This window comes from Diabrotica undecimpunctata, chromosome 9 (genome assembly GCF_040954645.1).
Source record: "Diabrotica undecimpunctata isolate CICGRU chromosome 9, icDiaUnde3, whole genome shotgun sequence".
NCBI lineage: Eukaryota > Metazoa > Arthropoda > Insecta > Coleoptera > Chrysomelidae > Diabrotica > Diabrotica undecimpunctata.
This window is the reverse complement of record NC_092811.1, coordinates 31,149,701-31,177,245: the sequence shown is the minus strand read 5'-3', so window position 1 is coordinate 31,177,245 and position 27,545 is coordinate 31,149,701. Positions and strand designations below refer to the sequence as shown.

The 27,545-nt window shown below is 32.7% G+C and overlaps 2 protein-coding genes across 4 annotated transcripts in view; one reads left to right on the top strand and one right to left on the bottom strand.

Moving 5' to 3' along the window:
• Nucleotides 1–27,545, bottom strand: part of LOC140449771 (cardioacceleratory peptide receptor-like) — a 544,190-nt gene that overhangs the window by 491,770 nt on the left and 24,875 nt on the right. The window lies entirely within an intron of this gene.
• On the top strand, nucleotides 1,606–3,012 carry LOC140450510 (uncharacterized). Its single transcript, XM_072544166.1, has 2 exons — nucleotides 1,606–2,791; nucleotides 2,864–3,012. The coding sequence occupies exons 1-2, from the start codon at nucleotides 1,606–1,608 to the stop codon at nucleotides 3,010–3,012; spliced, it is 1,335 nt and encodes a 444-aa protein (XP_072400267.1).

Here is a 27,545-nt window from a genome sequence, read left to right as displayed (position 1 = left end):
GTTTTAATGTATTTTTCCTGTTTGAAAAAAATTTTTCATTTTATTTTTCTTGTAATTTTTTTCAATACGCGTCACTTTATCATCCATATACTTTCTTTTCAGTGCCCTTAAGATTTTCTGTACTTTTTTTCGTTGTTTGGCATACCTTTCTAGGTCATCTTGTTTTTGCCATCGCAAACTTTTTAATCTCAAATCTGATCTTTTTTTAATGCTGTTCTACATTCGTCATCGAACCAGTGATTTTTTCTAAATCTTTTTATTCTTGGTATGTTTTTAAACGTTGCTTCCTTTATAGTGTTTGTTATTTTCAAGAACTTTTGTTTTATGTTACTCACAGTAGCACTATATTGTTCGGCGTAGGTTTCTTGTATATTTTTTTGATAATTCGGCAATACCTCAAATTTTCGCAGTTTTTCAAAATCAAATTTACGTTGCACTTTCTTTTTCCTTTTATGCTTTTTAATTATTGCTTCTCTTATATTAATTCTAACCAAAAACCGATCAGAGCTACGTCAGCGCCTTTGCACGTTTTCCTTTATATATATTTTTTCTTCTAAATGTGCACTAATTGGTTTCATCTTGTTTTCAATTGCGAATGTAATGAATGTTTGGCCATTATCATTTGTATTCATATGTTTACTTTCGCCCCCTGTTATGTTTTTATATCTTCTCTTCCGACCTTTGCATTGACGTCGCCTATAATAATTTTAATATCTTGTCTGGGCATTTCTTCAGACAATGACTCTAATTCTTCATAAAATTCATCTTTCACTTCTTCTCCTTTTTCTTCCGTTGGAGCATGTATATTATTTATCAGCGATATCATATTTTCTTTTCCTTTAATTCTAATTACACACATTCTGTTAGATTTTGCTACAAATCGTTTTACCTGCTTCACGTCTTCATATACCAGAAACGAATCTACGACAAAAGGACGCGGAAAACAGGACGCGAGACCAAAGGACGCGGAAAAAAGGACGCGCGAAAAAAGGACGCGCGAAAAAAGGACGCGTGGAAAAAAGGACGCATATTATTAATGAATTACTATAAATATTTTATTTTAATTGACATTAGCCATTACCCCCTTTTTATCCCCATATGTTATTACAGAAAATGATTCTACCTAACCTAAAATCGGTTACGGTAAGAGTAAAAAGTGAAAAATAATTATATGAAAAAAACTTGCCCTCACATTTTATCGAGGCTTAGGACTAAAATATCTTAAGTAAAATAATAAATACTAATATAATGTTGATTCAAGATTTCTGGTATTGAAACAGGTTAGATTCCATATTATCAGAATTATGTATGGGATTAGAAAAACCCAAGTACCAGCCCAGTAAGGGGTCTAATGAGGGTTTAACGCGAACCGGAAGGTTGGTAAATTTCGCAGGTAATGTTAAGAATGTAAATAGAAACGATTAGTAAGAAAATAAAACTTTCTAATTGTTTGATAATTGTTTTTAAGAAATGAATATTACAAAAGGTCCGATATAACAAAACATCATTAACCAAATTGTTTATATAGGGGAAACTTGTCGCGGTAGGTAATTTATTCTGTTCTTAACAAGAAAACATTTTACAAATTGATATCAGTCTGTTAAGATGGTGTTAGCGTTTGTGAAAAGCCAAAAAGGCAACAACTTGTTACTTTATAATGGATTTCTCCATAAAAAAGAGCGAGTGATTGGTGAAAAGACAATTTGGAAGTGTGCTACTTATAATAAGTGCAAATGTACAGGAAGAGTGCATACCGTTGTGGATGAAATTACAAAATCCACAGAACATAATCACGTTGCAGACACGGCAAAGATTGAAGCAAAAGAAGCTTGTAACCGGATGAAAGAAGCTGCACAACAACTGGAACACTCCACCCAAGGTGTAGTAAGTGAAATTTCTCAAGGACTTTCCTTAGCTGCTACGGCACAACTTCCATCAGTGTCGTCGTTAAAAAAAACTGTGCAAAGAGTTCGGAACGAGCTAGGAGGTACGCCCGCAAATCCGAGAAATTTAGAAGAACTTGTGCTTCCTGAAGAATATAAAACAACTACAGGCGGTGAGCTATTTCTATTATTTGATAGCGGGCCAGAAGAAGAACGTATTTTGTTATTTTCAACACAAAGACATTTAAGATTTATGGAACAATGCGATCATTGGTATGCCGATGGAACATTTAACTCAGCACCACCATTGTTTTCTCAAATATACACAATTCATGGAGTGCGATACAGTAATGTAATCCCGACTGTATTTGCACTTCTAACGAACAAAACACAAGAGACTTATACACGTGTTTTTCAGCAACTAAAGGTGTTGAATCCGGCCTTGCGCCCTCTAACAATAATGATGGACTTTGAAAGAGCGGCAATGAATGCTGCACAAACTGAGTTCCCAAATGTGAGAATCCGCGGATGTTTTTTTCATTTCTCGCAGTGTATGTGGCGCCATATTCAAAGTGCCGGATTGCAACGTAGATGTATTGAGAATCCTGACTTCGCCCTTCACCTAAGACAATTGACAGCTCTTGCGTTTGTTCCAGACAACCATGTAGTCAGAGTGTACGAGGAGTTGCTCAATAGCGATTTTTATACACAAAATGAAGAACTACTAGTGCCGCTGATTAATTACTTTGAAGACACTTGGATAGGAAGATTAGCTAGAAGAGGAAATCGAAGACAACCCCTTTTTCCAGCAAATGTATGGAATTGTTACGATTTGGCAGACCAAGATATACCTCGAACTAATAATGCTGTCGAAGGATGGCACAACAGCTTTTCTTCTCTTCTCAATAGTGCACATCCGAATATTTGGAAATTTATTAATTCTCTAAAAAAAGAATATGATTTAAATGTTTTGAAAATAGAGCAGTACATTTCGGGCAATGTACCTCCACGCAAAAGAAAATATCAAGATACAGCAAACAGGATAAGAGCTATTGTTGCCGATTATGCTGACAGGCCAACTTTAGAATATTTGAGAGGCATTGCTCACAATTTTCAGTTGCAAACATAAAAAAATACAAAAAAAATTAATATCAAAAATAAAACAAAAAAAAATAAAATGACAAAAAATTCCAAAAAAAGCAAAAAATAAAAAAAAAATTAAAAAAAAACTTGTAAACACGCCAGCTTCTGCTGCCAGTCCTAAGCCTGGATAAAGTGTGAAGGCAAGTTTTTTTCATATAAATATTTTTCACTTTTTACTTTTACCGTAACCGATTTTAGGTTAGGTAGAATCATTTTCTGTAATTATATATAGGGGATAAACGGGGGTAATTGCTATTGTCAATTAAAATAAACTATTTATAGTATTTCATTAATAATATGCGTCCTTTTTTCCACGCGTCCTTTTTTCGCGCGTCCTTTTTTCCGCGTCCTTTTTTATGCGTCCTTTTGTCGGTATACCACCAGAAACCCCAATCCAAAATTCCTATTATCGCGTCCACTTGTATAAAATGTGTATGGACTATATTTTTCAATGTTGTTTTCATTTAAATGTGATTCTTGTATTGATATAATCTGTATTTTATATTTTTTAAGTTCTTTTATTAGGCTAATTAATGCTCCTTCCTCGTCCATTCCATGTCGCAATATTTAGGTACGTATTCTTATTTTTTTTTGTTGTTTATGTTCAAACTCATTTTCCTGTCTATCGCTAGGATCCGTCGGCATAATGGGTCGTTTTTTCCACTACTATATGCCGTTTTTGGGTCCATATTTCTAGAATTTTCTCATTCAAAAGTACCATTTCCGGCATCTTCCCATTTTATGCCATCCACAGTTAGTTGTTTGTACCCTATCAGGTACCTTCAGCTCTTAATTCCTTGCCTTTATTTAGAATAATTTCCTGCGTCTTTCCTTTTCGGTCAGGTCATCGTTGATGAAGATCTTTTCTCCAGTAAGAAATCTGAGTTTGCTTTCCTTCATTTGTGCCAGACATATATTATTTTTTAGCTGCATTGCAGATTCTATTTTGACATCATCTTTTAGGTGCTTTTATATAAAATCTTCGCTTGTAAGCTGAAACTGACGCCGCTTTGTACTACGGAGGCCATATTTATATTTTTTACTTCCCTCCCCTCCACTGGTTTCGGCGTAAGAGGGCGTGTCTTAGTTTGTAGCTTTTCTTCTTTCATGATTTTCGGGAAGGGCGTTTGTGGATTCTAATATTGATATTTTTAGTCCTTCTCCTATCCGATTAAAATTATTTGAATGCTTATATATTTCCAGCGCTTCCCGATATTACCGTGGGTAGTATTGTGATGTTTTATTCCGCATCTGAGTTTCTTCAAACAGTATCCGATGTTCTCCGCTTCCCAAAGCGTGTTCGTCAACGGCAGATTTGTCGATATGTCCTAAGCGACAGTGGATTTTATGCTCGTTTATCCTTGTGTTTGTGTGTCTTTTCGTGGTTCCCACATATACCATTCCACATGTGCATGGTATTCGGTATACTCCGGCCGTTGCTAACGGGTCGCGTTTGTCCTTCACCGATCTTAAACAGTCCTTGATTTTCTTTGTAGGTTTGAAGATGGCCTTTACATTGGCTTTTTTAAGTATTCGCCCAATTCTGTCTGTTACCCCCGATATATAGGGCAAAAACGCTTTACATATACATGCTGTTTCTTCGTCCTTTGCTGTATGATGTATTTTTTAGTATTTCTTCAATAATAATAATAAGTCTAAGACTTAAAACTAGCATTATCTTATGTAAAATATTTTGAATTTTTTGAATTTTTTTTATATTTATTTTAATAAAGTTAAGCCTACATTTTAAAACTCACGCATAATTAAATCGTCATTTTAAGTGATATTTTGGAGCGAATTATGCAAAAAAATGCGATTACATGTTCATATTCAAACACATATCGTCTGGACTATTATATTAATAAAAATATCGAAAAAATTTTCCATTTGCCGTAATATTTCATGGATATAATTTTCGCACAAAACAAATAAGGGCTACGCAAATTTATTGGACATTCTATTTTAGGGTTAAAAATTTTAATATGCCAGAAAGCAAACGTAGATTAATTGCGTAAAGGAAAACAATTGAAATGCTTATTAGGTCTTAAAGTATGTAAGAGATAGGAGAGAGTATTAAACAGAGTGAGTTTTGCTTGTCGAGTTAAACGTAGTGAAAGCCACTATTTCATAGTGTTTATGATGTTATGATCCTTTGGAAAACTTCAAAACTGCTACAATTATATAGGTATTTATACAAATATATAGAGTTACAGGTAACTATCTATTTTGTTTCTGCATTAAGCTAGAGGTAGTCAACACAACAACTTTTTGATCCATATATTTGATAATTTTTTCGCAAATGGAAGTTTTTTCGCTTGTTGGCTGATCCAATATGCATCTCCACACTGCAATTTTTTGGCTCCATTGCCCCTCAATAATGCTGGCCCCTTGACTCATCCATTCCACGTTAGCTATGCTATGTGCTCTATGACATATGTTACGCCTTTCTTCTTATTTCTTTGTTTCTAACTCTGTCTCTAAGAGTTAGTCCACGTAGAGAGTGTTCCATTCTTCTTTGGGCTACTTTGAGTTTGGTTGCTGAGCCTGGGTTAAAGAAAGTGTTTCGGCGCCGTAAGTCATGACTGAAAGCGCACATAAGTCTAACGTTTTCTTTTTCAATAACGTAGTATGTTGTTCATGAAGATTGTGACGAAAAAGCTAACAAAACTGGATGGTAAAAAGCTGATCGCTCACCAAGACCACGTTGCTCAGTTTGGGTATAAGGATGTGATTATTAGAAAAGTTACATATATAAATATATATATATATATATATATATATATATATATATATATATATATTTAAAAAAAAACACATGTTCTTTTTGCTGTGCTTAGTTTGAACAAATTGTTAACTTTATTTAGTTCAATTTATTGTTTATGCATCGTAATCGTATACTGTCCATTTACTTAAGCGTCTTTACAACTTTAAAATCATTGACTGCTACATATCTTTTTAAGGTAACACATGTAACAACTTTTCCATGCTTGTCTTTTTAGATGAACTGATGATGCTTTCTGATTAAGAAAGCGAAACGTCTTCAATAAATAGATGAAGTAGCCATCAACTTTGTCTTTTTTCTCTACCTTTTGACCGAAAAAACCCAACACTCACTTCTGAGTGATCCTTAATTTATATATATATATATATATATATATATATATATATATATATATATATATATATATATATATACAGCTACTGAGGACTGGAACGGTGGCATCACCATTGGCGGGAAGAAGATTTGCAACTTGAGATATGCAGATGATACTACTATCCTCGCTAGTTCTGAAGCTGAATTGATTCACCTGCTACAATGGATAGAAGACGTAAGCTTAACGATGGGCCTTAAAATAAACAGAGATAAAACGATAAAACGAGAATCATGATAATTGACAGAGCTAACAACAATCAAAATCATCTGGTCATGATAAACAATATCGCTGTTGTAGATAAATTTGTGTATCTGGGCTCATTAATAACCAACAAAGGAGGCTGTACTGAAGAAATAAAGCGGGTCAGCAATCGCAAAAAGCGCTATGGCAAAATTAACAAAAATTTGGAAAAGTCATGAAATAACTACCGATACAAAAATGAGACTAGTAAGAAGTCTAGTTTTTCCAGTTTTCACTTATGCATCGGAATGCTGGACCCTTACTGAGAAAGACAAAAAGAACATAGATGTATTTGAGATGTATTGCTGGAGACAAATGCTGAGAATACCATGGGTGGCCCGAAGAAAAAATGAATCCATACTGGACCAGCTAAACATAAAGAAAAGTCTAAGAACACAAATATCAGAACAAATAATAAGCTATTTTGGACATGTGCTTCGAAGAAATGGTCTTGAAAAACTTACCATCCAGGGAAAAGTAGAAGGCAAAAGAAATAGAGGTAGATGTCCCACACGATACACGGACCATATTGTTGCTACCATTGGCGCTCCATTGTCAGAATGTGCTAGAATGGCAGAAGATAGAAAAACGTGGAGGAACATTGGGAAATTTAGCTAATAGCTTCATGATATCACGATACCTGCATCAGGTCAACGACTAAGAAGAAGAATATATATATATATATATATATATATATATATATGCAATAATTAAAATTTAATAAATATTTATAATATTCAGAAACCTAAAATAATTTTAATTTTTTGTCACCTTAACAACTCCCTAGGCCCTACTACTATTGGAAAGACTAGGCTAGTAATAATCACATCATAATATTAAACAGCTGTGATCGTTGACCTGAAACAGATTTAAGCAAAAGTTCTATAGTTCATATAGTTTAAATACGAAACAAACAACCTTACGGACAACGAAATAACCCAACTCCTACATCTACCCACTTGGAACAATTTTCCTAATATAGGTCAACACGCTAAGGATTAGCTTCTTCGTTGTAACTGTGTTTATAGTATATTCAATTTGAATTGCAGGATGTAAATTTAACAACGGGAGACAAATTATTTTGTTTTTACATCAACATGTACAAAAGAGTCAAAACACACATGCATTTCTAAAGTGACAGAATTCAAAAGTCTGTAGATGAAACACAAAAAACAGTGTATTAAAAACTCAGTTGCAAATTATATATGTCACTGTGAACTTATTTTATTCTTTATGTTTAGAAGCGAGGAAAAAATAACACATTGGCAAATGAATTAAACGTTGTCGTCAATGCATTTAAGTTCCAAAGATAAGTGGTTGAGTGGTGACAGTTATTTCCGTTGCCGTTAATACATTCAAACATAATATCTAGTACATTGTGAGATTTGGAGTTTCGATTAATATGACATAATATACAGAGTGGCCCAAAAGTCTGGAAACGACCAATTATCTCGTTAATTGCTAGTCATAATTTTACAAAATTTGAGGTATAGTTGGTCCCAAACCCTTTTTTCAGTGCGTCATAGTTGATCGAATTCTCTCTAACACATTAAGCTAGAAGTGACAGAAAAAAACGTGAGTCAGTGATTATTATATATAGAATTTAGAAAATTATTTATCGTAAAGCTAATTCTACTTACGGATGTATAATTGGTTGGAGTTTAGAATACGCTAAATAGATATCCAATCAAAGATGCGCATTAATATAATTTGACGGAGATTATCTAGATCGTGACAGTACTTTCACAATGTCAACTGATAAAATGATAATTGTCATTCCAGGTTAGTATTATCAGACATTTTACAGTGAAAATTTAATTTTGTATTTACTGTCATAAAAATATTTTAATTTAAATATATAATAATATATATTATTAAATTATTTTCAATTAGAAAAAGAGAGATTACAATCCTGCAACTGTCAAATTTAACTAAAATGTCATGCAATAATTCTCGACATTCTTAAAATCCTATATGACGTCAAAATTAGTGACGCACTGAAAGAAGGGTTTGGGACAGACTGTACATCTATTTTGGGATACAAAGATTCCATATTTGATATTTGCAATGTTGCCAGATTTGCAGTTTCTGTTTTATTATTAGTAACTTTGGTTTTTTAAATTCATCACCCTATATATTCAGTCATTATTGGAATCTCTTATTCAATACGAGTTCAACCATATGTATCACTTATGATTTTATGTAGTCTGGAAGGTCTTAAATAAATAAAACAGGGCAAAATATGTTAATAAATTTAAATATTTAAATGTAGAATGCTGTGATTTTGACATTTGTCAACCATTTACATTATTAACTAAGACTGACAATAGTTGTGTTTCGAAAGGTTCTGCAAGATAAATTGCTTCTCTAAAATGGCTCTTAACGAAAAAGAACGAATTGCTATTCTAATGATGAGAGCATACGGTGACTACGGTCATTGATTATAAAACACCCCTCAGATAGCTCACCTCGTGGTAACCGAAAGACGTATCAACAACTAGATGGCGCCATTCGAAAACCGTATCGAGATTTCTCATTCTCTCTCTGACTTGCGAGGAGATAGGAGTAGTGTCAGGGCCGAACTTACCCTATAGGTGTATTATCTTTGATTAGTGTTGTGAGAAGTTATAGCGGAATTTTATCAAAAAAATGATTTTAAATAAAATGGTCTCTGTAACGAATAAGTGTGTTTACGCGGGATGTTTTGAAAGAAACGATGGAACAAATAATAATATATCTTTCTTTAAATTTCCCCTGAAAGACGTAGAGCGCACAAAAATTTGGCAAAGAAATTGCGGGAATATTGATATTTTATTGATGGATATCAGTGACCTCAAACAGAGGGTAATTTGCCAGCATCATTTTGCAGTGGAACATATTTACCAAAGTGGCCAAAGAAAATTATTAAGAAAAAATGCAGTTCCTCTAAAATTTATACAGTTAGCAACTGATTTAGGTGAGTACTCAACTTTGGAAATATTTTTATGTTTGCCTAATGCGCTTTGTCAATGAGAATAATACTGCTATAATATATTTTATATAAAATCAGTTGATATTGAGTGATTTATATATTTTTTATACAATTAAATCAAAAGAGATTTTTTTAATATGAATGCGTTGTTAGTATCATCATCATCATCATCATCATTATCACTGGCTCGACAACCCTTTTTGGGTCCTGGCCTGTTCCAGGATTCTTCTCCATTCTGATCTGTTTCGTGCTTTTTTTCTCCAGTTTTTTATTTTTAAGGTTGTTATATCATTTTCTATTTGTTCTAAGTATCTCAGCTTTGGTCTTCCTCTTGTTCTTTTTCCTACTGGCATCTGTTTGAATATTTTGTTTGATATTTCGCCTTCTTCCATTCTTTCTACATGTCCTATCCAATGCAGCCGTTATATTTCCTTATCTCTACACATCGTTGTTCTCGGTTTGAAGTCCTTTGTGTTGACACTTTCTTAACACTTTTGCATTTGTAACTCGTTAGATCCGTTAGATCTCGTTAAATCGTGAATAGACTAAATCTGGAAATAAATTCTGTATATTAGCTTGAAATATTTTAATTTGGCATCAATTCTCGAAATTAATTTGTTTGAAAAGTTACAAAAAAGTAATTTACATGAGATGTAATTTATCACTGCTAATTGTATTATGTATTTTATATTTTGTTATTTTTTTTTGTAGTGTATTGATAAATAAATAATTTTTAGAAAACCTCTACTGTTTTCATTAATCAATTTTTAGCGTTTTTTCTGAAGTAAAATCGGAATTCAATAATATAGATTACAAGCACGTTAAAATTATTTGTGAAAATGCTGAATGCCATCCTTATATTGTCATCTATTGCACTAGACAATGGCCGGAGCAGGTAACTCAAATTTATTTTTCAATGTTGGCAAAGATTTAAATTATTGTCGCCACCATACAGTCTGGTAGTACTTAGGCCTGAGGGGCAAAGAGGTGTAAGTGGGTAGAGTTTAACACTGAATTCGTTTTTACCAATGCTACGGTGACAGAAAAAGATCTTATTGAGAAGTAGCCAACTTGTTCAATGATACTTTCCCAAACCATCTCCTATTTATAAGATGACAAGGTACAAAAAACTGTAAAGCGATTTGAGGAATCTGGGGAAGTAAAAAAAGATACTGATCAGGTAGACCGAAAAGAGTTATGAATGACAACAAAACTTTAGATATAATGCAAAATTTTGTTGAAGATCCACATACATCCTAACGCAGGGTTGCACAAGTAGTTGATGTAGGTCGTTCTTCAGTCTTACGTGTATTACGTAAGAATAAATTTAAACCATACAAATTTAACTTATTGCAAGAATTAAGTGAAGATAACTTCGATCGTAGATCGTTTACTGAGGTAATGATGGATAAAATTTAAAATGATGAAAATTTCGTTAACAGAATAGGTTTTTTCGATGAAGCAACATTTACACTGTGCGGAAGTGTAAATCGACACAATTTAAGATACTGTAGTGACGTAAATCCACACTGGATGCGTGAAAACCATACTCAAGGACCACAAAAATTAAATGTATAGTCAGGTATAGTAGGTACTCAGTTAATTGGGCCATTTTTTATCGAAGGAAATGTAACGTCAGATAGTTACGAAATGTTAATTAGAAATGAAATTGTATGGGCCAATTTTAATCAGATATGGATTTAGCAAGATAGAGCTTCAGCTCATTGTGGTGTAAATGGTCGGCGTTACATCTCATTGTGGTGTAAATGGTCGACTGATTGAAGAATTCCTGTCTTTTGCTGATAGCATTTTTTACTTTTCAATGTTACCGATTTATAAAAATACCGAGATATTCTTTCTTCTATCGTAGTTTTATATTTAGTATTTTCTCTTGATATCACTATCTTCGTTTTCGCTATTGTGTCAAAATTATTTCTTTAATCTTTATATTTAATATTCTTATATAAGGATGGCGTTGGTTGGTAGACAAGCAGGCTAATACGGACAAACTGCGTTCACTTCACCGTGAATTATCTAGTGAAGCAATGGTTTAAAACCTGGAAATAAAACAAAAAAAACTAAATCTAAGTTAAGTCTAAATCTCTATCTTTTAATTGTTTATGTAATATGCACATTGTGCCTTGTGCCATTGTGTCAATTATGCACGAAAAACTATCATTCTTTACTCCATTTAAACAATAGCAGTGAGTATAATGGTTATGGCTAATAGCCATAACCATAATATTGTGGCTAATAATATTACTCCAAATGATAGTTCTCCTATTAATCTTCAAATGGACCCAACGAGTTCTATATCATTGTCTGCTGAGAATCGCAATAATAATCATGTTCTTTTGCTTACTGCTCTAGTTAAACATTACACGTAACACAACCAACCTTTAATCGTTAAGGCCTTGTTGGACTCGAGCAGTATGCAAAGTTTTGTCACAAAAAATTTGGCCCAAATATTACAATAAGACACAAGGCTTCAAAAATTAAAGATTTCTAGTCTACGAAATAATATTGTAACAAAATTTAGTTAAACAATTGATATGAAAATATATTCGCAAGTACACCCTTTCAAAATATTTCATATTTCTTGTTCAATAATAGACAAAATCACGGAAATCTGCCACAAATTCAGTCCTCAGTCTTTTCAAATTCCACTAGAATTAAAAGGCGATTTAGCGGATCTCTACTTTAGGTAAGTAGGTAAGTTTTCAACTTTAATAGAAGAAATATTCTCGCCAAGATCTAATCTTCCTACGCTAATGAATACTCAATTAGAATATGTTATTGTGGGTCCACTCATATCAAAGAAATATTTAAGTCATATCAACGTAATATCTGTAACACAAATATTTTCTTTTTTATCTCAAGAAAATACGCATTGTATAAAAATGAAGCAAACTACGCTAAAATCGATACAATATTAGAAACCTTTTTTAGAAGTCGAAGAATTTCCATTTACACAGTCTCATATTGATAAAAAAAAATTGCAGAGACACTTTTTCAAACCAGCATACGGATTTTGTATTAGCAGCATGCGGAAAATAAAACTTGGGCAGTTTCTTTTTAACTGCAAAAAACAAATATTTTTACGTTTAGAAAAAAAACTTTATAATGTCGTCGTCTATGAGTTTTTTGCCAAATCTACTTCGAGATATTCACTAAATGATCTTACACTAAAGAGTTATAAAGTACAGGATAATCTATTTGATATTCTTTGCACTTTAGGATTTTTAAATTTATTTTGACTGCAGATGTAAAGTTGATTTATAGAGAAATCGAAATGTCACTCAAACACCGCTTACAAAATATTTTGTAGAGAGATTCGCTCTCTGAGGATTTTAAATGCATTGAACTGTCCCGTCTGAGTTTTGGATAAAATTGTTGTCCATTTTTAGCTACACGTGTCATTAAAGATCCAGTAAAACCTCGATATAACGGACTACTTGGGGGGAGGGGGTGTCCGTTAAAGCCGAAAGTCCGTTATATAAAAATACGGTTAAAATAAATCAAAATACTTTTTTTTTGAAAATATATATGTACACTGTAAATAGATATATATATATATATATATATATATATATATATATATATATATACAAAATACAACATACAAACAAAATTCTATTTAAGTAATTGTCTTCGGACATTCGTCGTGAAGTGACGTTGCTGTGGATATCGAGGCGCTTGCTGTTGGTAATCCCGTTTTGAACAAGTTTGGTTTGCACTTTCCATGTTTGCTGTTTTTATATGATTAACTCTCTAAAAACAGTTTAACTATTGGATGAATAATAAATAAATGTTGTTAGATCGTCGAGATGCGATCTTACCTCTGATAACTTCATTTTTAACAGTCTTGTTTTGTCGTCTTGTTTGCTATATTTACTTCCGTCCTCATTTTTAAGGTTCATAACTTCATCTGCTATTTCACTTCTAGTCATGATGTTATACCCAGCGTCAACTTTATCTACTTCTAGCGATTGTAAAACATCTTCCTCAGCTACATGTTCTCCGGCATTATTATGTATTGTCCTACAGAAATTAGTAACTTTCAACCCTTCTAAATCTATGTCTGCATCTTGGCATCAAACAAATTCTTCCAACCATTTTTTAATCTTTGCTCTTCCACCTCCTCCCATGCTGCAGCAAAATTAAAAATTGTTAATTTGAAATTGTAAGACCTTAAGTTTTGCAAGGTACGTTGCGCTCTTGTATCTTCTGCATTATCTCCATCGTACAATACAACGATTACTTCGTCTAAAAACTTTCTGCAATATATTCCATAACCATCGTTATTCCATAACAATGGGTTAAATAAGCGATATTGTATTTTTTGGCAAAAACATACACCTGAAGTTTTCATCTTCTGAACGTAGAATATTTTCAGAGGGGTGAGGAACGTTCTCTAAAAGCATAAACATTTCACCTCTTCTGACGGTATTCCCAATTTCTTCTCTTGAAATTTTCTCACTGAAGGTATAATTTCTTTGAAAAACCAATTTTTAAAAATATCTGAGGTGAACTATGCCTTCTTAGAGCTACAGAATGAAAGGGGCATATGATGCATCTTTTAAAAATTTTGGTTTGCGAGATTTGCCAACCACTACAGGTGTCAATCTATGCGATCCATCAGCGTTAGCCAAAAGCAGTGCCAAGATCCTGTCCTTGCTGATTTTTCTTCCAGAATCCGATTTTTCATATTTGGAGCTTGTGCGCTTTCAGGCAAAGTATGCCATAACAAACCAGTTTCGTCAACATTGTAAATCTGAGATTCTTATAGCATTTCGTTACTTACTTGCTATATTTGCTACTAATTTTTGCCTTAAAGGTTCTGTTTCTTCTTTTGGTGCAGTTGAAGCTTCGCCGTAAATTCTTTTATTCAGAGCCATCGATCACTTGCTTTGAATGGTATGTCCATATGATTTGCTAATTTAATTGCAGCAAACTTCAATTCGACTGCTCGGACCAGCATCCCAGTAGAACGTTGTTACCCATACCATTTTAAGATTGCTTCTTTCAGTGAAGTTTCACGAGCCAATTTTATTCGTTTTCCAAGATTCATATGCTCTCCTACATCACACATGAATGCAAATTTATTTATCTCGCTTTTAAAAGCGAAAGTTTGCTTTTTTATGCAATATTTGACCAGATTTTTTGTCCGTTATATCCGAAGTCCGTTAAATAGAGGTCCGTTATATCGAGGTTTTACTGTATTGCACAAAATAACCGTCAATTTCCGCTAGCAGCTAGCGCTTTGTTGTCCCAAACATATATGGACGATATCTTAGGTGAAACCTATCAATTTTCTGAGCTTCAAGTACTCGGTTTAGCTTTACATAAATGGTTTTATGATTTTTATGAAATTTTACATTTGTATTCTGTAGGTCTAAAAATAGGTTATCTGTTTTCCATGCCCCTAAAGGGTAAAGGGTAAAGCTGGTTCACTTCAAATATATTTCAAATTAATCAAATATTATTCGATCCTATCAATAGACCTCAGGCCATTAAAAAAGCAAAAACAGCACTAACACTTAATTCATACCCACACCACCTTTTCAACAACACTTTCAAATTGCGACTGCATACATTTTAGAATAACAATAATAACAATAAAACCAACACGATAAAGAAAAACTATATGTCTCTTTCCTATGTAAAAGGTTTATGAGAACAACTTGCAAATCTTCTGTGTAAACATAACATTACGGTTGCTCATAAAGGCCACAATCTTTTGAAAAAGAATTTTACAATACTAAAAACAAAAAGTCCTGTATTAAAAAAATCGTATTTTGTGTATGAAATTTTCTGCTCATTGTGATGGAGTATATATGGAGTGAAGGCAGCTTTAAAGGAAATGAAGAACTATCGATCGCCTGGTGATGATGGACTTGGTTCATGGTTGAGGCAATAAAATCAGGAGGAGACATTCTATTAAAATCAGTAAGCGAACTGTTTAATAAATGCTTACATGCGGGTACGATTCCAAAAGACTGGAACAATGCAGTGATAGTCTTGTTACACAAAAAAGGCCATATTACTAAATTGGGCAATTATAAACCCATCAGTCTCTTGACACATATGTACAAACTCTTTATGAAAATCTTAACAAAGATCCTACTTGATTACACCTAAACTTGATTTCTATCAGCCCAAGGAAGAGGCAGGCATCAGGGCAGGATATGGCACAAATGACCATTTTCATACCATAAAAATCTTAATAGAAAAGTGCATCGAGTACAACATACTACTGGTTCTTGCATTTGTCGATTACGAGAAGGATTTTGATTCTGTAGAGTTTGAAACAGTACTGGAAGCCCTAAATCAAAGCCGAATAGATTACAGGTACACGATACTAATTAAAAACATCTAGGAGAACGCTACATCGAGTACCTATACGACTACACGAAGAAAAATTCAGCATAGGTCAAGGAGTTAGACAAGGAGATAATATTTCTCCAAAATTGTTCACGGCAGCTCTAGATTCAATATTAAAGAACACTCAATGGCAAGATATGGGCAACAATATAGATGGAGAAAGAATAAATCATCTAAGGTTTGCAGATGATGTTGTATTAATCACAGATAACTTACAGGATACAGTTTCTATGATACATTCGCTTAAAAGTCTGTCTGAAAGAGCAGGATTAAAGATAAACTTTGGGAAAACTAAACTTATCACAAATCTCGTAATGAGTGAGAGTAAAATAAGCAGAGACAATCAAACACATGAAATACAGAGGCGAATAGGCCTGACATGGACACCATTTGGTAAATTAAGCCATATTCTAAAAAGTTTAATTCCCATGTGTCTCAAGCGAAATGTTTATAACCAATGTGTTTTACCTGTACAAACTTATGGAGCAGAGACTTTAACACCCACGCAGAAATCTGCGAATAAACTCAGAGTTACACAATGAGCCATGGAACGTGCAATGCTGAACGTGAGCCTTCAAGACCACATAACAAACCAACAAATCAGGCAAAGATCAGCAGTTCAAGACGTCATCGAAAGAACCACGACGCTTAAGTGAAACTGGGCAGGACACTTAGCCAGAACACGAGATGGACAGTGGACAAGACGTATTATGGAATGGAGGCCCAGAAACTATAACCGAAGCCGAGGACGACCACTGACTACATGGACCGATGATATAAAACGTGTAGCGGCAAACTGGCTACAAGCGGCCTAGTGTAGAGAACACTGGAAAAAACTGAGGGAGGCCTATGTCCAGTGGTGGACGCGATTGGCTAATTGATGATATATTGGACAAACCAGTCAGCTACTAAATTCAAGAATACGTTCTCATGAATATGACAAAATAAACTTAACCGCCCTCACAAAACATGAAAACGAAAAGAAACATAAATTTGATTTTGAAAATACCAAGATTCTAAAAAGTGAACATTGCAGGAACAAGAGGGAGCTCCTAGAGTCTATACAAATCAAAGAATCTTTATCACCGTCTGTTTTACCTTGCAATTCTTAGAAGGCACAGATTAAAGCAAAAATCTGAATTTGGTTTCGAAAATTAGTTTACGGATTTTAATAACAGATGTCGCTATTGGCGTCTATAAGAAGCCATGTTAGAGTTGCTTCCTAAGACAGAAAAGATTTATTTTCACGTTCAGAGCGACTGCTAATAGCCGTCTCTGAAGAGCCCTTTTAGGGCGAAATACGTATAAGCGGATACACAGACGCACTGTACGTGAAATCAAATCTTAACTGTCTTTTTTCCTTTAAATCAAAGAGAATAATAATGCAATAAATAATAAAAAAGATGTCGAAAATTTAAACAAGATATATTTTAATTTAATTTAAAAACACACAAAAAGATAATCTCAGAACGCCTATGATGTTAAAATAGCTGATTGTTTAAATGATAAACCAATATCAATAAACAACATATTAAATTTTAAAACACATTTTATATGTAGTGACCTAGTGGGTCTGTCCCATGCTTTTAATATTATTTTAATTGTGACGTGTAAAACACAGCGACTTAGATGAGCTGGACACATAATACAAATGCTAAAAAGCTAACCACAGGAACACCTGTAGGAAGAAGAAGCAAAGGCCGACCGCGAATTAGATGGTTAGATGGAGTTGAAACCGACTTACGGATATTAAAAATCAAAAGATGACAACATGTTGCCAGAAACTGAACAGAATGGCTACTAATCTTAGAGCAGGCCAAGATCCACAGAGGATTGTCGAGCCAAAGATGATGATGATGAATTGTGACGTTTAATGTATACTTATTACCAACGAACTTTTACATACCTGATAAGTCAAAAGTTTCTCTTTTAAACCTTATAACGACTTTGATAAAATGTTTTTTAGTTAATATTATTTCTTGAAAAAGGAATGGATTTCCTGCCGAAACGTAGAAAAAAGTAAATAAAAAGGTCTTAGTATCATGACAATTCTTTTTATGAACCTAAGCCCAAGAAAATCTACTAAAAATATATATATATATATATATATATATATATATATATATATATATATATATATATATATATATATATTAAGGTTCGCGAACTAACCTCAAAATAAAACTTTAGTTTACATAACGTGTCAGTCAATAATACCTAACTATTTATATATATATATATATATATATATATATATATATATATATATATATATATATTGTTGTGGTATTCAAAATTGAAGAGTAAAAATATTAAATGTACGATGAAATCAATATTTCAGAGATTATAGAAAATAAAAATACTCCGAGCTGCCTGGAATTAACCAAAGGTAATCTCAGTCATAAATAATCTTTTGTATAAATATAACAAGTGAATAGTGCGGGTACAATGAATAGAAGTTAACGATGGTTTTTCCCCATAAGCCATAAAGTGTTTCGTAAGCCGGATTTGCGCCATGAAAAGGACAATAAAAATAGTTAATAAATAAATGATTGTTCGGAATATGTAAATACCCAGCAGAAATTAAGTGTCCTTGTAAAAATAATATGAATTGGGAAAGTTTGTAGGTATTTCTGATTTTATGTGGGAGTGGTATGCAAATTTCTGATTGGCCGAGAATTTGGAAAGTGGTTGTGGGTGTGTATAATGAGAGGTTGTATGGATGGATAGAGGAGATGAAAGAGTTAGTTAGTTCCAGTTTCTTAAAGTGAATGGTTGGTTTTCGAGGTGGTATTCAGGGGTAGTAAGTGATAAAGAATAAGTTGTGAGTTGGTGAAGTAAGTGTGTCCGACGGTAGCTGATCTGGTGCAAATTTGTAAGTAAACTTTTCCTACTTGTATTCTACGTATAAGTTTGGCGAGAGGAAAAAGGCTGGCATCATTGGAAAGGTACGTGCATTCGAAGGAGAGCATTGAAGACACTAAATTGCAATATCTTGTTTAATATTGCCAATTACATAATAGGCTGCTGAGAACTGATAGTTCATTTTGCATGGAACGAGGAATTGGACAACTCAAGGCAGAGGAAGCGTTTCAACGGATAAAAAATTCATAATATATTCAATTTGAGAATTTTGGGTAAAATAATATTATATCATATTAGTAACGTGTGAATAAGTTGTCGATAGTCGAAGGAGATCAAATTTGTTCTGAGAGGGGACACGGTGCTGTGTAGAAAATTGGATAATTCATACAAATTTTTCTTGGTACAATCGATATATCAAAATTGCATTAGGAAGGACACTGAATATTATTTGATTTGTTTATGTAGAATAATAAGCTGGATTTTAGATTGTAATTGTATTATATTATCCATGCATTATTGAAGGTTCACGTACGTAGAACGAATTTTGTTTGATAAACATTGTATGCTAATAATTTTTGGAGGTATTTTAATCAGTTTATTTTATAACATTATCTTCATATCATATTATGTTGTTTTATTTCATTATTCTTTGGACCTAACCCATCAGCTGTAAAGTATAGATATTGAAGCACGAGTAAAACCTGAGATAACAAAATTGAAAAGTGTGATATAAATCATAAATGAAAAATTTTAGTAATGTTTTATATTTAGTAATTTTTTGTAAAGTTTTAAAATTAAAAATCTTGATATCACATTAATATATATATATATACCAAAAAAGGTACATGCCATATTTTCTGTAATTATTTCTGTTATTACTGTAAAAAACATTTTCAGAACTACCTAATTCAAAGGTAAAAATAACTTTCTTAAAATTGTATAAGAATAACCATTATCCTTTTTTATGTTTTGTACTATTATCTTTTTATTAATGTTCACATTATATTTAAAAATATTAAAATTTCTTTATAAAACAATATTCCCACTTTATTTCGAATCTAAAAGAATTAATTATTTATTTATCCATATAAGGGATGTCGCAGTTAAGGATATATCATCCGTGGACATATTTAGACAATTATTTTCGTTTCCTTTAGGAAGTTAAGAGAGTATTATCAGATCGTGATCAATCTTCACTTAATAGAGATGGTACCGCAAGAAGATATGTTTATCAAAAATGGCATTTTTTGTAATTAACAGATCAACATAGAAAAACTTGTAAAACGGCTTTCTATTTATACATAGAATAAGTTTGTACACAGTAATAAATATATAATCCACATATTATATTGGAGTGTACATTTTGAATATCAAATTTTTATCCGAGAAGCATCGTTTAAAAAAAACTAAACCAGTTCTTTTTGTTTGTGATCATTTAAGTGATGTCTATCGGCCATTATCTAAAGCGATTTTAAATATTCTTTTTTATGTTATCGATTTCTACTATCTATTCTGATATTAGTCTCTTTTGTCCCTTAACATCTGACCCGGGCCGTTGGATATTTTAAAATACCCCGCTGACATCTAAACATTTCGTATATGTATTTATAGTGTATTTTTATGTATGAGAGAGTAATAAAACAATAAATTATGTATGCAAATCCCTAAACTGTTGATACGGGTGACTCAATGAAAAACAGATATTTGTCAACAAGTTTACAGAAGTATATAGGAAAACAATTTTAAATTGAGTATGACCGCCAGGTATAAAGGTTGGAGCAGAATAGAATACAATAGTTGTGAGCGTAACTAATCCCTAAATAAGGTTGCCAGTGTCGGAGTGATGGAGGTTAACAGGTACTAATGAATTTGCAAGAAATGTAAGATGTTTATTTTATTGGTTATATAATATAACCAATAAAAGTTTAATAAGTACCTACCTATTTGCAAAATAAAGTTTAATTCTTTAGATAAAATAAAACGTTTTATTTTATCTATTTGCAAAATAAAGTTTAATTATTTGCCTATTTGCAAAATAAAGTTTAATTCTTTAGATAAAATAAAACGTTTTATTTTATCTGAAATGAGTGCATTCCACGAAGTAAGGGTTTCAACAATCAAACATTTAATTCTTTAATTCCAGGAATCTACGACAGTAATTGACTAGATAATTACCTTCTAAACTTATTCCACAGAAAATGTGATAGTGGGTTTTTCCATTTTGTATATAGGAAGGTCCAAGTGGCGTATTCAAAATTCTTAACAGTTCACTAAAAGTAGGTACTTCAGTTGCAAGGTGCAGTTTATTGTGTATACTAGTGTTATGGAAAATTTGGAAGTGCCGTGTAAACGCCGAAAAATTGGTCCTCTAACAGTTAATGAAAAAACATTAATATTTAATTGTTTTAAATCATTTACAGACAAACGTTTATGTGAAAGTGTTGATGAGACCGTTGAGTTAGTTAGCAGTACACTTGGTGTTGGGAAATCTACGATTTACAGAGTTATTAAAGAAGAGAAATGTGGTAGTTTTCAAATGCCACGTAATGCTCCAGGGAAACCAAAATTTCAAATAGAATATCATTTTAAAGAAGGACTTCGACGGAAAGTGCATGAATTCTTCTTTAGACAAGAATTTCCAACATTGGATAAAGTTCTTGTCTCAGTTCGAGATGATAAGGATTATCCAGAAATAAGTCGAAGTACGTTATGGAAACTTTTAAAAGAAATAGGCTTCCGCTGGAAAAAGAATCCCAGAAAGTCTATTTTATTAGAAAGAAGCGATATTGTCATATGGAGAAGACATTTTCTAAGAACCATAAAGGAAATGAGAAACCAAAAAATAAAAATATTTTATCTTGATGAAACATGGATCAACGAGGGTCATACACCAAATAAATTTTGGCAGGATGAAACTGTTACAAGTCAAAGGCACGTTTTTGTAAATAACTTATCTACTGGTTTAAACCCACCATCAGGAAAGGGACGCAGGCTGATAATAGTACACATTGGCAGTTCAGACGGTTTTGTTGAAGGTGGTTTATTAACTTTTGAATCAACTCGTACCGGTGACTACCATGAAGACATGAACGCTAATGTCTTTCAAGAATGGTTCGAACAAATGATAGATCTTCTTCCTAAGAACTGTGTAATAGTAATGGATAATGCAAGTTATCACTCCAGACTTATAGAAGGACTGCCCACAACCAAGTGGTTAAAAAAAGACTTGCAGAATTGGCTGAGTTCAAAAAATATTACGTACCATCCCGGATCTATAATAAAGGAACTTTATTCGTTGTGTGCCCTTCATAAAGAAAAATTTAAAAAATACGAAATTGATGAAATTGCCAAAAATCGTGGAATGACAGTACTTAGATCCCCACCATATCATTGTGAATTAAACCCGATTGAACTGGTATGGGCACAGATAAAGAGTGAAGTTTCAAGAAAAAATACCACTTTTAAAATTTATGATGTTAAACAGTTGTTTTTGGAGGCCGTAAATAATGTAAAACCTGAAAACTGGGAAAAGGCAGTAAATCACACTATTAAAGAAGAGGAAAAAATGTGGAAGCTGGACAATATTACTGATAAAATGATCGAGCCAGTTATTATAAATCTTGGTTCTGAAAGTTCATCTTCTGAATCTGATTTGGATTTGTAACAAGTAGCTGTAAGTTTTATATTAATATTTTTATTCATCTATTTAACATACCTTAGACGGTTTTAAAAACTCTTTTTCTCTTTTGTAATTTTTAAAAATTAAAAAATATGTGAATTTTTTAAAACCCTTTTTAATGTAGGCCAGTCAGTTCTAATATAGTGTGTGATAAAAGAGGTCACTTTTGTTTACATACACATAACACTTTATAACACTAAAATAATTTATTTATTTTTTACAATTTTTCAAAGTAATTTTTCAATCAATCTTGAGCACGCCCATGGAGTGGTCGGAGCTACCAGTTAAAATTATGCTAATTACTCTCTCGTTCATAAAAATAAACTATAGTACCTACGACTTTTCTATTGGCACTTTGAAGCACGCGGCCATGTTTCAACCAATAGGCGGCGAAGTGCCAAACACGTATATGGAATGTTACTTTGCTGCGAAATTCATATATGCGGAATGTTAAATATTCGTAGACCAAAAAAGACGACTTTTTATTAAAATCAGTTAAAAGGAGATAGAATAGAAATAGAAAATAAAACAAAATATATTTAAATAAATTATAAAAAAATTTGCATGTTTAAAATGCAATATTTATGCGAAATGCAATATTATTCGCCATGTTTAGTTGCATTTGTTTGATTTGCTGTGATTTTGTCACAGTCACAGTCGTCAGAGAGTTGACCCCTAAAAATCATAAGAACAAGCTGAATTTTGCAGAGAATATTAATTTTGGGACACCAAAAAAGATACAAAAATTTGACTATTTTTACCACTGACCTTTCCCGTAAAACCCCCTCGAAGGGGGTAAAAACACAACAAAATCGATTTACCAAAAATCTGTACGCCAGATTGCCAAAAATGTCAATTTTGGGACGCTAAAAGATGCAAAAACCCCCGGGCTTTCCCCCAAAACCTCCCACGTAGACGGGTGAAAACGGAAAATTTCGATTTACTAAGAAAAAATTGTTTTAAATAAAAATGTAGCTGGGATAATTTTAAACAAAAATGTTTATTAGCGCTTTTTATGTAGAATAAACCGTTCTCTTAGAAATAACGGTTGAAGTGACCGTCGATTTTGAATGTCAGTAACGTGCGCGAAATCGATGTTCAATTCAAATTATATCAGCTCGACGGTAAAAATTCAAGATCTTTTGATCCAAGTGTCCAAAGATGCGTTTTAAAGGTAAAGAGTGCAGCTTTCGTATGCAGTTTTTGTATTTTACCCCGAATAAACTCAGTTTTTATAAACGTGTTAAATAAATAAATGTAGCGCGATTTTTACCATTTTTTATGATTCTCGTGAGATCAATAAAATCGATCACTTTCATTAACCACTCAAAGTAAAAATTCCATTTTAGAAAACGATCTTTAAAACCTATGAAACTAAATTTTAATTTTGAGTTGTGGCAGGAAATATGAGGCTTTTGAAATATGAATATAAAGCGTAGAATTTAATGTTTTACATTTCAAAATCGCCACGTCATGGGGAATGCCTCTAAATAGACGGTTTTGGATGTAGTTTATAGCGGAAGTTTGTTTTTTTTTGAAAAACGTACTAGTTTTATTAAGAAAAAAAGAATTAAACGTTTTAGATTGTTTGTTATGTGAAAATATAAATCCAGCGTTTTTTACGCATATTTCAAGTAGTGGCCAGTCAATAAAAGGAGACTGTATTGATCTCACGAGAATCATAAAAAATGGGGAAAAATCGCGTCACGTTGATTTATTTACTACCTCTATCAAATCTAAGTTTATCTTGTAAAAACAACAAGTTATATTAATATTAACTTATTTTTCGTTTCCACAAATATTGAATTGAATCTTGTGTGACAGACTGTACTTCTTGCCTCAAAATATTTGTGTCAAAAATGTCATTATAAGTGTGTCATAAGTGTCATTAAAATTGAGTGAAATGTGCCTTAGTCTCCGCTATATTCGCGCTCCCCTAAAATGCCGGTATAACAATAAACAATGTGTTAAAGCGAACTCTTTAATTAGAAATAGTACTTTTGTAAATATTCTCCAGTTATTAAATGTGTAGTATCGTTTGATTACAACCCTAAGTACAACCCTATCAAATCAAACACATAAGAAATCATCGCCGTGAAGTCTGCTTACATATATCGAAGGAAACTCTTTAACAGTCCATGGTCCTAAAATATTTGGTACTGTACCCGCAGGGAAAAGGAATTTAATAAGCTTTCCCCCAGCAATTGGTGGAGATCAGACAAAGTTTACTTGCGGTCAAATACAAAAAATGCGTACGAAAGTTAAACTTTTTACCTTTCAAGCGCATATTGATTTTTGTCGATAAAACCATTCGATCAAAAGCTATCGAATTTTTCCCATCGATCTGATACAAATTTTATTGAATATTGATTTCGCGCACGTAATCAGTTCGGCTTTTTATCTAATAAATGTACTAGTGATGCCATGTTTTTTGTGTTACATGAGGTATATCTATCACTAAATAGTAACCTTTCCTCAGCCACCGTGTTCAGCGACTATTCCAAAGCCTTTGACTGCGTAAATCACGACATTCTATTAAAAAAATTAACTTTCTATGGAATTCGGGGTGTGTCTTTGAATTGGTTCAAAACTTACTTGGTAGGTAGGAAACAATTGGTTAGAATAAAAGTCACCGACTCTAGTTGTAAAGACATTGAGTGTGGAGTACCGCATGGTTCAGTATTAGGTCCCATTCTTTTTTTACTTTTCATTAATGACATCACTTACTTGAAAATTAAAGGGAAAATTTTTCTATTTGCTGATGATACCAGTATTACTTGGAGCAGCTCTAATATTTCAACGCTTCATTCAATTATAACCGCTGATTTGCTTATAATCAAGGCTTGGTCAGACTCCAACTTACTTAGCTTTAACGTGGATAAGACAGTAGCATTTTCTTATAAAGGAGTCATTCAACCCTTGCTTTTGAATGAGAGCCAAATCAGTATCGTTAATTCCGTGAAATTTCTAGGTATTCTTGTCGACAGCGATCTTAAATGGTCCTTGCATACTGACTCCTTAAGGAAGAAACTAGCCTCAGCTTGCTTTGCAATAAGATCTGTTTCGAAGGAACTAAATTTATCTTCTATCAAAATGGCATATTTCTCATTGTTCGAGTCCCATCTTCGATATGGGCTTCCATTTTGGGGTTCTAGTACAGCGGCCCAATTTGATACTATTTTTAAGTTGCAAAAAAGAGCAATTCGTTGTCTATTTGGTCTCAAACAAACAACTCATTGCAAGACCTACTTCAAAAATCGCGGAATTTTGACGCTTCCCTCTTTATTTATTTTGGAAACGGTTTGTTTGATTCGCAAGCATCTAAACATTTTTCCCGATAGACCTGATCATGGCTACTCCATTAGAAATTCGGATTGTAACGTTTATTTACCGATCCCGTCCACTCAGCTAGTAAAGAATTCTATTCTATATAGTGCAAAAAAACTTTATAATCACCTTCCAAGAGAAATTAAATCCGCAACATCTTTCATTAAGTTTCGTAAGATGACAAAAATCTATCTCTCTTCAGTTGACGAGTTTCTTAATGTATAACAAAGAAACAAAATTAATATTGTTTATAATTACATTTGGGTGTCTCAAGCAGTGGCTACAATTTGTCTCATTTGTTGTTGTCTGTACAAATTATGTAGGTGATACAATAATTTTACTAATTTAAAATTGTATTGTTCTGTTTTTTTATTATATTTGTTTTTGTTTTATACTTTTTGTACTTTTTGACTGATTTTTTTAGCTTTGTCCATAAAATTGTTCAATAATTTTCAGTGACAATAAAGCATATTTCTATTCTATTCTATTCTATTCTATTCTATTCTATTCTATTCTATTCTATTCTATTCTATTCTATTCTATTCTATTCTATTCTATTCTATTCTATTCTATTCTATTCTATTCTATTCTATTCTATTCTATTCTATTCTATTCTATTCTATTCTATTCTATTCTATTCTATTCTATTCTATTGTAACTGATATTCAAAATCGACGATCGCTTCAAGAGTTGTTTCTAAGACAACGGTTCACTTTACACAAAAAGTAATACCAAACATTTTTGTTTAAAAGTATCTTAGCTACATTTTTTATTTGAAACATTTTTTTCTGCGTTGTACAGATTCTTGATAAATCGATTTTTTCCCGTACGAGGGGGGTTTTAGAGGGAAGCCCGGGGGTAAAAGTGGTAAATTTTTTTGCATCTTTTTTTTTTGGATTACACAATTAATATTCTTAGCAAAATTTACCTTGTTCGTATAGTTTGTAGAGGTTGAGTGGCATTTTTGTCTCTGACGACTGGAGATTTTAGACTTTCTTCGACTGATTGAAGTTATTTGCACTCTTATATTGGCCTTGAACTTAAATTGGTACTAATTTTAACGTTTATGAATCAGTTCCAAATGTAACGTTTTTATCCTGTTGTTCAGCTGTTTCATTTTTGTTTAAAATAATTCTCCGTAACATTATTTTTATCAATGTTATCAATGCTGTTATTAATATAATGTTCTGTAATATTTTTACTAGATTCTGCAAGTCCGCTATAAAACGAGAAAGGTTAAACTTTTTCACCAAAACTAATTTAGCTACGTCGTATTGATCTTCAGGATTAGTAGCTGGAACGTTGCAAGAAGATATATTAATAAAGGGTGCAAACGCAGCTTGATGCTTGCAAAAAGTGCACAATCTTTCAATTTTGAAGCTGCAAAATTCGGTTGCTATATTGACTTTGTAAAGCAGACTATTATTTTTCTCACTAGGAACTTTGTATAAATTTTTAGGTAATTTAATTATATCTGCCTGAATAGTAATTGTAGGAAATATGAAAACGAATTGGTAAATTTAAGATTGAATTTCAAATATTATGGTTCTACAAGTTATGCACAAAATTGCTTACCTTAAATTGGTGTTCTTTAGGATTTGGTTAATTATGCAGACCCAAATGTGATTACTCAATTCATCACTGCTCTAACACTTCAATGGATTCCTTCCATGAAATTCCTGTTGGACGCGAGACGGTACCGCCAGATACGTAAGGTCCCGAATTCTTAACCGTTTTCGTTGAAGGTTGGAAGCGAAGTCGTACCTTGTCGGTTAGAATCTACTCATTGGAGCATGCCCATTTGGATAGATGAGCGATTGTGTGCATCGAAGTAAAATCATATTATATCGCGCTTTTGAATGAAATGCGGCCAATAAGCACATAAGGTTATTCTGCAT